Below are 14,994 nucleotides of genomic sequence, written 5' to 3' on the forward strand. Positions count from 1 at the left end.
ATTGTAAGTACAATACAGTAGTGTTGTGTGTCTCATTTATAATACCCTACACTTGATTCTGGTTGCGCTTTATTTTTCCACAGATACTTTAGGATTCTACCCTGCACGAAGGACACCTCCGATAAATCAGCAGCGACTAGTTTCTTGGTCATTTTGGTTGTGAGTAAACCTTTGGGGTTTATGTTTACACTGTAGGTGTGTTATTTTATTTTGTACCACAAATCTATATTCTTGTATTATTATTACCATAGCTGTTTATTTTTGAACATTTGATATATTTTAAAATATTGCAATACGTTTTTTCACAAAGGTTGCAAGCGCTTTTAAATTTTTGTCATATACTTTTGCTAGATACAAGGTAATCACAGAGGTTAAAAGTGTATTGATATAACTGTGTTGGTTATGCAAAGCTAGGGAATGGGTAATAAAGGGAGTATCTATCTTTTAAAACTAAAAATTCTGGTGTAGACTGTCCCTTTAAGTAATACAATTATCATTTTACATTGTTCTCTCTAAGTATTAAATTTTGGTTTACAGACAAATATAAGAAAAGGAAGTAAGTTTGTGTACATAAAAGTGACAACATAATGAGATCTGATATTACCTACAAGCTCAGCCCATTTTAATAGGTTGTGGTTTAAAAGCACAAAACCAGCTAATTCATATACGCAAATAAACCTGAAAATGCAATTTCTCATACATTTTATACTCTGCAGCTGGTATAACAAGATATTGAAAATACATTAAGGGAAAAACAATTTTGCAGTATTCTGTCCCTTTAAAGTGCCATAAAACATTTTGAGATCTGTGCATATCCTAAAATGGTTAATTAAGTAAAAATAGTTTGCATAAAAAATTGTTTAAAAATAACTTTCAAAAATAAGCAAAATTACTTACACAGTCATGCTGTCTGGAGTAGTCTGATCCACCCCCCTTATCAATGTTTAGCATCAGAAACACAGGCATTTCGTATTTCAACTGAGTTCACAGCAGCTTATTTGCTTCTAGGCATACTCCAGCAGATAATGAGTGTTACAGTCTGCATTCTACCAAAGCAAAGGTGGATATAGATACAGCCATAGATGGAATTGTGTGTGTGTGTGGGGGGGGGGGAGTTAGAGCTGTACAATTCAGAAGCTTAAAAGAAAGTGTTAATGGCGAGGCACTGCAGTATAAATTTGCAGGTAAAGTAATTATAGTACATATTATATTTCTTTCATGTAATTGGCAAGAGTCCATGAGCTAGTGACATATGGGATATACAATCCTACCAGGAGGGGCAAAGTTTCCCAAACCTCAAAATGCCTATAAATACACCCCTCACCACACCCACAATTCAGTTTTACAAACTTTACCTCCTATGGAGGTGGTGAAGTAAGTTTATGCTAAGATTTCTACGTTGATATGCGCTTCTCAGCATTGTTGAAGCCCGATTCCTCTCAGAGTACAGCGAATGTCAGAGGGACGTGAAGGGAGTATCACTTATTGAATACAATGATTTCCCTAACGGGGGTCTTTTTCATAGGTTCTCTGTTATCGGTCGTAGAGATTCATCTCCTACCTCCCTTTTCAGATCGACGATATACTCTCAATTTACCATTACCTCTACTAATAACTGTTTTAGTGCTGGTTTGGCTATCTGCTATATGTGGATGGGTGTCTTTTGGTAAGTATGTTTTCTATTTCTTAAGACACCTCAGCTATGGTTTGGCACTTTATGCATTTATATAAAGTTTTAAATATATGTATTGTACTTATATTTGCCATGAGTCAGGTTCATGTATTTCCTTCTGCAGACTGTCAGTTTCATATTTGGGAATATAAACATTTTTAAAAAAAGAAATTTCTTACCTGGGGTTTAGTCTTTTTTTCAATTGACTACTTCTTACAAATTGCCGGTGGTATTAGGCCCGTGGGTGCGTCAAATGCTAAACTTTATTGCGTCATTCTTGGCGCGAAAAATTTTTTGGCGTGAAAAAGTACGTCTATGACGCAAGTTCGTCACTTCCAGCGTCATACTTGATGCCGAGACCTTTCACACTGTTGCGTTATTAGTGATGTGAGTGTGTCATTTCCGGTTATTTTTTTGGCGCCAAACTTTTTCATTATTTCAATACCCCATTGATGTTTGCCTCTTGCTTTTTTCTATCAGAGGGCTATGCTATTTTGCATTTTTTCCCATTCCTGAAATTGTCATATAAGGAAATAGATAATTTTGCTTTATATGTTGTTTTTTTCTCTTACATTTTGCAAGATGTTTCAATCTGATCCTGCCTCAGAAGTTTCTGCTGGAACATTGCTGCCTGACATCGGTTCTACCAAAGCTAAGTGCATATGTTGTAAAATTGTAGAAATTATCTCGCTGAATGTCATTTGTAATAGTTGTCATGATAAACTTTTACATGCAGATAGTGTATCCATCAGTAATAGTACATTGCCAGTTGCAGTTCCTTCAACTTCTAATGTGCATGATATACCTGTAAATTTTAAAGAATTTGTTTCTGATTCTATTCTGAAGGCTTTGTCTGCATTTCCACCTTCAAATAAAAGTAAAAGGTCTTTTAAAACTTCTCATTTAGTTGATGAAATTTCAAATGACCAACAACATAATAATTTATCCTCTTCTGATGAGGATCTATCTGATTCAGAAGATCCTTCCTCAGACATTGACACTGACAAATCGACTTATTTATTGAAAATTGAGTATATGCGTTCTTTATTAAAAGAAGTGTTAATTACTTTGGATATTGAGGTAACCAGTCCTCTTTTCCTATTCCTGAGGCTATTTCTGATATGATTTCTAAGGAATGGAATAAGCCAGGTACTTCTTTTATTCCTTCTTCAAGGTTTAAAAAATTGTATCCTTTACCAGCAAAATCTATAGAGTTTTGGGAAAAGATCCCCAAGGTTGATGGGGTTATTTCTACTCTTGCTAAACGTACCACTATTCCTATGGAAGATAGTACTTCCTTTAAGGATCCTTTAGATAGGAAGCTTGAATCTTATCTAAGGAAGGCCTATTCATGTTCAGGTCATCTTCTCAGACCTGCAATTTCTTTGGCTGATGTTGCGGCTGCATCAACTTTCTGGTTGGAGAATTTAGCGCAACAGGAATTGGATTCTGACTTATCTAGCATTATTCGCTTACTGCAATATGCTAATCATTTTATTTGTGATGCTATTTTTTATATTATCAAAATTGATGTTAGATCCATGTCTTTAGCTATTTTAGCTAGAAGAGCTTTGTGGCTTAAATCCTGGAATGCTGATATGACATCTAAATCTAGATTACTGTCTCTTTCTTTCCAAGGTAATAATTTATTTGGGTCTCAGTTGGATTCTATTATTTCAACTGTTACTGGGGGAAAGGGAGTTTTTCTGCCTCAGGATAAAAAACCTAAGGGCAAATCTAAGGCTTCTAACCGTTTTCGTTCCTTTCGTCAGAATAAGGAACAAAAACTCAATCCTCCCCCCAAGGAATCTGCTTCCAATTGGAAGCCTTCCTCAAATTGGGATAAATCCAAGCCTTTTAGGAAACCAAAGTCAGCCCCTAAGTCCGCATGAAGGTGCGGCCCTCATTCCAGCTCAGCTGGTAGGGAGCAGATTAAGGTTTTTCAAGGATGTTTGGATAAAATCTGTCCAAAATCAATGGATTCAGAGCATTGTCTCTCAAGGGTATCGAAAAGGATTCAGAGTAAGATTTTTTTCTCTCACATATCCCAGTAAATCCAGTAAAAGCTCAGGCTTTCCTGAAGTGTGTTTCAGACCTGGAGTCTTCAGGGGTAATCATGCCAGTTCCTCTTCTGGAACAAGGTTTGGGGTTTTATTCAAATCTATTCATTGTCCCAAAGAAGGAAAATGTATTCAGACCAGTTCTGGATCTGAAAATTTTGAATCGTTATGTAAGAGTACCAACTTTCAAGATGGTGACTATAAGGACTATTCTGCCTTTTGTTCAGCGAGGACATTATATGTCCACAATAGACTTGCAGGATGCATACCTTCATATTCCGATTCATCCAGAACATTATCAGTTTCTGAGATTCTCTTTTCTAGACAAGCATTACCAATTTGTTGCTCTTCCATTTGGCCTAGCAACAGCTCCAAGAATCTTTTCAAAGGTTCTGGGTGCCCTACTCTCTGTAATCAGAGAACAGGGTATTGCGGTGTTTCCTTATTTGGACGATATCTTGGTACTAGCTCATCCTTTACGTTCTGCAGAATCTCATATGACTCAACTAGTGATGTTTCTTCGGAAACATGGTTGGAGGATCAATTTACCAAAAAGTTTCTTGATTCCTCAGACAAGGGTCACCTTTTTCGGCTTCCAGATAGATTCAGTGTCCATGACTCTGTCTCTAACAGACAAGAGACGTTTAAAATTGGTTGCAGCCTGCCGGCACCTTCAGTCTCAGTCATTCCCTACAGTGGCTATGTGCATGGAAGTTTCAGGTCTCATGACTGCAGCATCGGACGCAATCCCCTTTGCTCGTTTTCACATGAGACCTCTTCAGCTTTGTATGCTGAATCAATGGTGCAGGGATTATACTAAGATATCACAATTAATATCCTTAAATCCCAATGTACGACACTCTCTGACATGGTGGATAGATCACCATCGTTTAGTTCAAGGGGCTTCTTTTGTTCAGCCAACCTGGACTGTGATCACAACAGATGCGAGTCTTTCAGGTTGGGGAGCTGTTTGGGGATCTCTGACAGCCCAAGGGGTTTGGAAATCTCAAGAGGCGAGATTACCAATAAATATTTTAGAACTCCATGCAATTCTCAGAGCTCTTCAGTTTTGGCCCTTGTTAAAGAGAGAACCGTTCATTTGTTTTCAGACAGACAATATCACAACAGTGGCATATGTCAATCATCAGGGTGGGACTCACAGTCCCCAAGCTGTGAAAGAAGTATCTTGGATACTTGCTTGGGCGGAATCCAGCTCCTGTCTAATCTCTGCGGTGCATATCCCAGGTGTAGACAATTGGGAGGCGGATTATCTCAGCCGCCAGACTTTACATCCAGGGGAGTGGTCTCTCCATCCAGATGTTTTTTCTCAGATTGTTCAGATGCGGGGTCTTCCAGAGATAGATCTCATGGCCTCTCATTTAAACTAGAAACTTCCCAGATACCTGTCCAGGTCCAGGGATGTTCAGGCGGAAGCAGTGGATGTGCTGACACTTCCTTGGTGTTATCATCCTGCTTACATTTCCCGCCTCTAGTTCTCCTTCCAAGAGTGATTTCCAAAATCATCATGGAACAATCTTTTGTGTTGCTGGTGGCGCCAGCATGGCCACACAGGTTTTGGTATGCGGATCTGGTTCGGATGTCCAGTTGCCCGCCTTGCCCACTTCCATTACGGCCAGACCTACTATCTCAAGGTCCGTTTTTCCATCAGGATTTCAAATCATTAAATTTAAAGGTATGGAAATTGAACGCTTAGTACTAAGTCATAGAGGTTTCTCTGACTCAGTGAATAATACTATGTTACAAGCTCGTAAATCTGTCTCTAGAAAGATTTATTATAGAGTTTGGAAGACTTACATTTCATGGTGTTCTTCTCATAAATTTTCTTGGCATTCTTTTAGAATTCCTAGAATTTTACAGTTTCTTCAGGATGGTTTGGATAAAGGTTTGTCTGCAAGTACCTTGAAAGGACAAATCTCCGTTCTTTCTGTTTTATTTCACAGAAAGATTGCTATACTTCCTGATATACACTGTTTTGTACAGGCTTTAGTTCGTATTAAGCCTGTCATTAAATCAATTTCTCCTCCTTGGAGTCTTAATTTGGTTCTGAAGGCTTTACAGGCTCCTCCATTTGAGCCTAGGCATTCTTTGGACATTAAACTGCTTTCTTGGAAAGTGTTGTTCCTTTTGGCTATCTCTTCTACTAGAAGAGTTTCTGAGCTATCTGCTCTTTCTTGTGAATCTCCTTTTCTGATTTTTCATCAGGATAAGGCGGTTTTGCGGACTTCATTTGAATTTTTACCTAAGGTTGTGAATTCTAACAACATTAGTAGAGAAATTGTTGTCCCTTCCTTGTGTCCTAATCCTAAGAATCCTTTGGAAAGATCCTTACATTCTTTGGATGTGGTGAGAGCTTTGAAATATTATGTTAAAGCTACTAAAGATTTCAGGAAGACTTCTAGTCTATTTGTTTTATTTTCTGGTCCTAGGAAAGGTCAGAAGGCCTCAGCTATTTCCTTGGCCTCTTGGTTAAAGCTTTTGATTCATCAAGCTTATTTGGAGTCGGGTCAAGCCCCGCCTCAGAGAATTACAGCTCATTCTACTAGATCAGTTTCCACTTCGTGGGCTTTAAAGAATGAAGCTTCAGTTGATCATATTTGCAAAGCAGCGACTTGGTCCTCTTTGCATACATTTACTAAATTCTACCGTTTTGATGTATTTGCTTCTTCGGAAGCAGTTTTTGGTAGAAAAGTTCTTCAGGCAGCTGTTTCAGTTTGATTCTTCTGCTTTTGTTTTAAGTTTTTTTCTTTCAAAAATGAAAATAAACTTTTGTTTTCGGTTGTGGACTAATTTTTTCAGCGGAATATGGCTGTTTTTATTTTATTCCCTCCCTCTCTAGTGACTCTTGAGTGGAGATCCACATCTTGAGTATTGATATCCCATATGTCACTAGCTCATGGACTCTTGCCAATTACATGAAAGAAAACATAGTTTATGTAAGAACTTACCTGATAAATTAATTTCTTTCATATTGGCAAGAGTCCATGAGGCCCACCCTTTTTATGGTGGTTATGATTTTTTGTATAAAGCACAATTATTTCCAAATTTCCTTTGTTGATGCTTTGTACTCCTTTCTTTATCACCCCACTGCTTGGCTATTCGTTAAACTGAATTGTGGGTGTGGTGAGGGGTGTATTTATAGGCATTTTGAGGTTTGGGAAACTTTGCCCCTCCTGGTAGGATTGTATATCCCATATGTCACTAGCTCATGGACTCTTGCCAATATGAAAGAAATTAATTTATCAGGTAAGTTCTTACATAAATTATATTTTTGTCTCTATCCCAACTTTTTTTTTATGTCCCTTGAAGTTTTTTTTGTTTGTGTGTCTGTTAAAAAGAAACAATGCTGTAGCTGCCTTGATCTTTGGACAGTTCTTTGATACCTATAATCTTTTTTTTCTTCTTCTTCTTTTTTCTTTATCTTTGGGGATGTGACTGCAATTTCTATACTATTAAGTGCTATATTACATTTCACTTAGTTTCACTTTTTAGACATTACTTTAAAAGCATCTTTTATAAATTCTGAAGTGCTTGCAAAAAATAGTCCATGACTCTGTAAAAAATGTATTTTGCTCTCTAGCATGATACAATAATGTAATACCAGTTCCATTGTGTGGTATTTCCTCTTCAGAAGTGGATGCATTTAGCCCCTCCCAGATGTCGGAGAAGATTTTGCTAAGACTGCTTAAACATCCCAATGTCATCCAGGAATTGAAGTTTGATGACAAGAACAAAAAATCACCAGAATACTACCTCTACCAGCGTAATAAGCCTGTGGACTACTTTGTTCTTGTATTACAGGTCTGACAAGTTGTTCTCAAATGCCTTTAACATTTTATATTACCCCCCCCCCATCCCTTTAAAAGAAAAAACAGAAAGATGCAGAAAATATAATTTATTTGTTTTGATGATTAGGTTCTAAAATATATATTTTTTTTATTATATTTTTTTTCACATTTGTTTAAAGGGAACTTCATGCTAACACCTTTACCCACAAAAATATGCATGTTACACAAAAACGTTATGATTTGGGTTATGTAGCCCAATTAGATTATATCTTGCCAATTCAGCTTTATCATCTACTTCAGCTGATTTTCTTATTCATAGATAAAAACAGAAAATGGCTTTATAGCATTGGTTTTCAAACCTGTTCTCAGGCCTCCCCAACAGGCCAGGTTTCCAGGATTTCCTTGGATGAGAGCAGGTAAAATAACAATGTTTACTAATCTCTGATTATTTTACCTGTGCTCCAGTTCAGATATCCTCAAAATGTGGCCTGTTAGGGAGGTTTGAGGACAGGTTTGAAAACCAGTGCTTTATGGCAATGATACTGTACCTTTACTTAAAGGGATAGGAAGGTCAAAAATGAAATGTGCTTAGATGCATTTTAATATGAAATAGGTGCATTTTTGCAATATACGTCCATTAATATAAATGCTTTTAGTAAAAGTTATTATGTTTTTCTGCAGCATACGCACATATCTTGTGAGGGCCCTTTGCACCAGAATTCAAAAACCGCACCTTCTCATACGGTCAGCAGTAGATTGTATGACTCAAAATACGTCTTCATAAGCAATACGCACCACTGCCAGCTTTCTGAGCAGTCATGGTGTTTGAATACCTTTGCACGGGCCCTAACAGGATATGTGCATGTTCTGCAGAAAAACAGTAATTACTTATACTAGAAGCAGTTTTGCTAATGGAAGTATATTGCAAAAATGCTTATTTCTCTTGTAAGGTGTATCCAGTCCACGGGTTCATCCATTACTTGTGGGATATTCTCCTTCCCAACAGGAAGTTGCAAGAGGACACCCACAGCAGAGCTGTCTATATAGCTCCTCCCCTAACTGCCACCCCCAGTCATTCTCTTGCAACTCTCGACAAGAAAGGAAGTATCAAGAGATATGTGGTGACTTAGTTTAAATACTTTTGCTTCCTCGGAGGCTATTTTTGGGAGAAAGGTCTTGCAGGCAGTGGTGCCTTCCGTTTAAGTTCCTGCCTTGTCCCTCCCTTCATCCGTGTCCTAAAGCTTTGGTATTGGTATCCCACAGGTAATGGATGAACCCGTGGACTGGATACACCTTACAAGAGAAAACAAAATTTATGCTTACCTGATAAATTTCTTTCTCTAGTGGTGTATCCAGTCCACGGCCCGCCCTGTCATTTTAAGGCAGGTGTTTTTTATTTTTAAACTACAGTCACCACTGCACCCTATATATTCTCCTTTTTCTTGCTTGTCTTCGGTCGAATGACTGGGGGTGGCAGTTAGGGGAGGAGCTATATAGACAGCTCTGCTGTGGATGTCCTCTTGCAACCTGTTGGGAAGGAGAATATCCCACAAGTAATGGATGAACCCGTGGACTGGATACACCACAAGAGAAAGAAATTTATCAGGTAAGCATACATTTTGTTATTTCAAATTGAAATGCACCCATGCACATTTTAATGTTGACCTATATTTTAGTTAGCACATTTTCCAGGGTTTTGCAAATCAAGAGCAGTCCATGTATAAATCCCATATTATTATGTTTGCACTGGATAATTAGTGCCAGATGTAAGTGCAGTGAGCTCCTGTACTGGTCTAAGCAATCACTGAAAACCATGTAGTAAAGTATAGCATATGTGGGCACATTGTATGTATTCCATTCTCCCTGTGAGACGGGGGCCCAGCAAAACATACAGCAAAAGACAGAGAAAATAATGTATTTTTTTCTTTATGTATATATTGTATGGGTAGGATTACTATTCAAGCTTAATGCTCCTTTAAACCAAAATAAGATCTTTCATTTGTTTTGCACCTTGCCTGTATTTTAGTGCTGTGATTAAATATTGTCCAAAGATCAACAAAAACAGAATATGCATCTTTTCTTTTCATTCTCTTCTTTCCTTATCCACAGGGAAAAGTAGAAGTGGAAGCTGGAAAGGAAGGCATGAAGTTTGAAGCTGGTGCATTTTCATACTATGGTGTAATGGCACTCACAGCCTCTCCAGGTAGTTTGTGATTTGGCATCACTTTTGTCTACTCCTCCCACTGGTGCAAAAATAAATAATAAACATAAACTGATGAAAAATGCATGTGTTTATTATATAGCCCACAAAAGGTCATGTGTTTATTATATAGCCCACAAAAGGTCATGTGTTTATTATATAGCCCACAAAAGGTCATGTGTTTATTATATAGCCCACAAAAGGTCATGTGTTTATTATATAGCCCACAAAAGGTCATGTGTTTATTATATAGCCCACAAAAGGTCATGTGTTTATTATATAGCCCACAAAAGGTCATGTGTTTATTATATAGCCCACAAAAGGTCATGTGTTTATTATATAGCCCACAAAAGGTCATGTGTTTATTATATAGCCCACAAAAGGTCATGTGTTTATTATATAGCCCACAAAAGGTCATGTGTTTATTATATAGCCCACAAAAGGTCATGTGTTTATTATATAGCCCACAAAAGGTCATGTGTTTATTATATAGCCCACAAAAGGTCATGTGTTTATTATATAGCCCACAAAAGGTCATGTGTTTATTATATAGCCCACAAAAGGTCATGTGTTTATTATATAGCCCACAAAAGGTCATGTGTTTATTATATAGCCCACAAAAGGTCATGTGTTTAAGTTTTTGCTGTAACATGTGGTCTATTATAATCATATATGTGTGTGTGTATATATATTTATATATATATATATATATATATATATATATATATATATATATACTGTATTTGTGTGTATATATATATATATATATATATATATGTATTAGTATTGTGGTATTTAGTTGGTTTAAACACTTGTAATCCCGATGGACTACAAAAGAAAAAAAAATATCTGTGTTCCTTTTTTGTTCTTTAGCATATTTCCATATAGTTATGTTACTAAGTGGGACATACCAAGTTGTTACATATAAATTCATTACTTATGCCCCTGGCTCAATGGCAATGTTTTGAATTTGCAAAATGTCTGTTGTCAGTGCAAACTAGACAGATTTCCATTTTCTGTTCATCTTATGTACACCTATAAATACATACTTAACGCAGGTCACCTCCAAAACTGGCACCTCTTTACAGGTGTGCCACCCTAAACATAATCATATTTATTTAAAATTCATAATGTAACTTTTCCTTTGAATTGATTGTTTTTCTACAGTACAGTTATTCTGTTATGATTTAATTACAGTATTTACTATTGTGCACTGCCTTATCTAAGTGTCAGTACATAAACTGGTCATGGACATCCTTACCGTTACTGTGTTATGTTGGTGAATTTACTCTATTACAGCCATGCAGGGTTAGGTGAAAAAAAGTAGCAGAAAATCTACTTCTGCCTCTACATTCTTGATTTTCTAAGTTCTGGTATTAATAAAAAGTTTTTTAAAGGGACGGTCTACACCAGAATTTTTATTGTTTAAAAATATAGATAATCCATTTATTACACATTCCCTAGTTTTGCGCAACCAACACAGTTATATAAATACACTGTTTACCTCTGTGATTACCTTGTATCTAAGCCTCTGCAAACTGCCCCCTTATTTCAGTTCTTTTGACAGACTTGCATTTTAGCCAATCAGAGCTGACTCACCTGAACTCCACGTGCATGAGCACAGTGTTATCTATATGACACACATGAACTCTCACCCTCTAGTGGTGAAAAACTGTCAAAATGCCCTGAGAGAAGAGGCGGCCTTCAAGGGCTTAGAAATTAGCATATGAACCTCCTAGGTTTCGCTTTTAACTAAGAATACCAAGAGAACAAAGCAAAATTGGTAATAAAAGTACATTTACATTTTTTTTTAAATTGCATTCTCTATCTGAATCATGAAAGTTTATTTTGGACTAAACTGTCCCTTTAATGGGAAAGTAAAGTCAAAATTAAACATTCATTATTCAGATAGAGCTGGCAATTTTAAACACATTTCCAGTTTCTGTATGTTATCAAATTTGCTTTCTTCTTTTGGTATCCTTTATTGAAGAATAAACCTAAGGCTGATAGGAGCTTAGTAGCCGGTACACCTGTATTTAGTATGCAGTGTTTGCAACAATGTTTATAGCAGTTTATACATAGTTGCAAACACTGCTGCCAGATGGTCAGATGGTGCTGTGGGCATGTAAAAGCATTTGTGGCGCTTAGGGATTAGTTTCAATAGAATATCCCTTTATAAATAATTAACAAGATTGCCTGTCATTGAGTGGTCAAACAAATAAGCTAATACCTATCATTGCTGCCAGGTCACAGTAATAAATTTGCTATGATTTGCTTCACATTATTTAAGTGTTCTCCGTGGATATGTTACACTTTACTAGTCTTTTCTTTAACCATTAAGAGTTTTCACCCTTACAGAGCTGAACATGGACTCACTGTCATATCTGTGTGATATTGCATTTGAACTAGGGTTGCCTCCTTACTTGGGATAAAACAGTATCTGAACACATCTGGTACGCTAGTAGCAAAAGGCATATATGTGTAGTAACTAATCACCAGTTAGCTCCCAGCACTGCACTGCGGTTCTAGAGCCTACGTAGGTATACTCTTCAATAAAGGATATCAAGAGAGAGAATCAAATCATGAAAGTTTTATTTTGACTTTTTTGGTCCCTTTAACTTATAGTGACACCTTTGTGTATAGTTGCCTACTGCAATGTTTTTACTTGGATAGTCCTGTTTTTTGGCTTCCTGTCCCTGCCTTTTAAAGGGACAGGAAACCCAAAAAGTGAAGTGAAAAGTACACAAAAATTAATTTGTATCCAAAAATGTAAATATGGTGATATAAAATTATTAAATGCTGTATGATCCAGTGTCAGCAAGTGAAGTGTCCCTGTAAGAAAGAAATATGCAAAAGAGTGTATTAAATGAGTGTATCCCACAAATAAAAAAAAGCAGGCTTATTGGATAGCCTATAGTATGGGCAGCAGCATTTAATAGAGGCTATCCAGTAAGCCTGGTTTTATTTGTAGGATACACTCATTTAATACACTCTACACTATTGCATATTTCTTTATTACAGGGACACTTCACTTGCTGACACTGGAACATACAGCATTGAATATTTATTTTGTAAAATGATGATGGTCCACAATCCTCCATAACATCTGAGATATATTTCCACCATTAGGAAGAGGTCAAGAACCCATACAAGAGCTTAAAATCCTTTCTTTTACAAGATATGACGAGCCCACGGATTTCATCCTTACTTATGGGATTACGCCTCCTTGTCAGCAGGAGGAGGCAAAGAGCACCACAGCAGAGCTGTATATATAGCTCCTCCCTTCCCTCCCACTCCAGTCATTCTCTTTGCCTGTGTTAGTGATAGGAAGAGGTAAAGTGAGGTGTTAGTTTAGATTCTTCAATCAAGAGTTTATTATTTTTTTCTGTAGTGCCTAAGTGTACTATTTTATTAGGGTGTAGCCAAGACCAGATCAGTCTCTTCAGTTAACAAAAGAGAAGCATCTGGTGGCTTCAAAGCAGTGGGAACTGAAGGGATCTATTCTCACTGTGCCTCCCATGGTGTGTGCTGCCCTTCAGATGATGGTCTTAGCATGTGGTAACTAAGACCCTGTATGTCTCCACAGCTCTACCGGAGGGAACTGCAGGACCTCTTGGTTGTGGGACTAATTAAGCTGTCGCCCAGCTTCCAGGTATGTGCAGCTGTTTGACTCTGGGAAACATTATTTCACTCAGAAGATGGGCTGTATCTGGTATTTTTTACTTGTTAAACTGAACTCTGGAATAAGGGGAGTTTGCAGTTTACTCGGTACAGAGTCGCATTATGGGGCTAAGAAATTAGCAACTGCCTTTATACAATGTGTTCAGGAATAAGAGAATATGGGAGTAATTATCCCAGTACCCGTGCCTCTACAGGGTCAAGGGTTTTACTGTCCTAGATCTGAAAACCCTAAACATGTTTGTCAGGGTTCCCACTTTGAAACAGTATACACAATTTTACCCTTAATTCAACAGGATCAGTTTATGGTTACTATAGACCTCCAGGATGTGCATACCTGCACATAGCTATCCATAAGGATCACTATCAGGTCCTGATGTTTGCATGTCTGGAAAAATACTATCAGTTTTTGGTAGGGTGTTGGGTGCATTGTTAGCGATGATCAGAGCTCAGGGCATTTCAATTGCACTGTATCTAGATGACATTCTAGTGCAAGCACCTTCCCTGTCAGTAATGATCTCTCATATTCACAAGCTTCTGTCTTTTCTACAAGACCACGGTTGGAAACTCAATGTTCCCAAAAGCTCATTATATCCTGCTACAAGTGTAACATTTCTAGGAGTCATAATAGATTCAGTCCTTATGAGTCTGTTTCTGATGGAACCATGCAGAATAAAGTTTCAGAAAGCCTGTCTCTCCCTGCAAAGTCCTCCATTTCCATCAGTAGCTCAGTACATGGAGGTGGTGGGTCTTAAGGTAGCTGCTTCAGACGCAGTTCCTTTTGCCCCTTCTCCATTGAGACCCCTTCAATTATCTATGCTTAATCAGTGGTCAAATAATTGTCTACACTTGGAACAACAGATTACTCTGGATTTATCTGTCAGACAACCTCTTTCTTGGTGGATACAAAGTCCTTCTTTGACCCTTGGGGCATCCTTCATTTGTCCGTCTGTCATGGGCTATTGTGACCACGGACGCCAGTCTTTCTGGCTGGGGAGCGGTCTGGAATTCTAGAAGAGTGCAAGTAGTCTGGTCCCCTTTAGAGGCGAGGTTACCTTTTAACATTCTTGAACTTGGAATGATTCTTTGGGCTCTTTAGTCCTGGCCCCTATTGAAGGAGGAAAGGTTTATTTGTTTCCAGCCAGACAGTATCACGGCAGGGGCCTACATAAATCATCACGTACCCGCAATCCACTGGCAATGCAGGAAGTGTCTCAGATTCTGTCCTGGGCAGAGAGGAATCGGTGCTATCTATCAGCTCACATACCAGTTGTGAACAATTGGGAGGCGGATTATCTAATCTGTCAATCAGTCCATCCAGTTGCAGGGTCTCTCCATCAGGACATATTCGATTGATTAGTGATCAAATGGGAACTACCTGACACAGATCTAATGGCTTTTTACTTAAATCACAAACTTCCAAGATATTGTGCAAGATCAAGAGATCCAAAGACTCACATGATAGACGCCTTGGTATGTCCATGGGAGTTTCATCTAGCATACCTGTTTCCTTTGGTTGTTCATCTTCAAGAGTCATTGTTCCGATCAAACAGGAGTCAGCGTCAGTAATATTAATTG

At 37.8% G+C, this 14,994-nt stretch overlaps 1 protein-coding gene across 5 annotated transcripts in view; it reads left to right on the top strand.

Moving 5' to 3' along the window:
* Positions 1-14,994, top strand: part of CNNM2 (cyclin and CBS domain divalent metal cation transport mediator 2) — a 406,635-nt gene that overhangs the window by 301,385 nt on the left and 90,256 nt on the right. For 3 of the 5 annotated variants that reach the window (XM_053692459.1, XM_053692456.1, XM_053692458.1), the window contains exons 4-5: positions 7,382-7,551; positions 9,648-9,741. In XM_053692459.1, the coding sequence (XP_053548434.1) occupies positions 7,382-7,551; positions 9,648-9,741 (264 nt within the window). Of the gene's footprint in view, positions 1-7,381; positions 7,552-9,647; positions 9,745-14,994 lie in introns of all 5 variants that reach the window. The other 2 variants (XM_053692455.1, XM_053692457.1) reach the window with 1 other exon arrangement.

Source organism: Bombina bombina, chromosome 9 (assembly GCF_027579735.1).
Source record: "Bombina bombina isolate aBomBom1 chromosome 9, aBomBom1.pri, whole genome shotgun sequence".
Classification (NCBI taxonomy): Eukaryota; Metazoa; Chordata; class Amphibia; order Anura; family Bombinatoridae; genus Bombina; species Bombina bombina.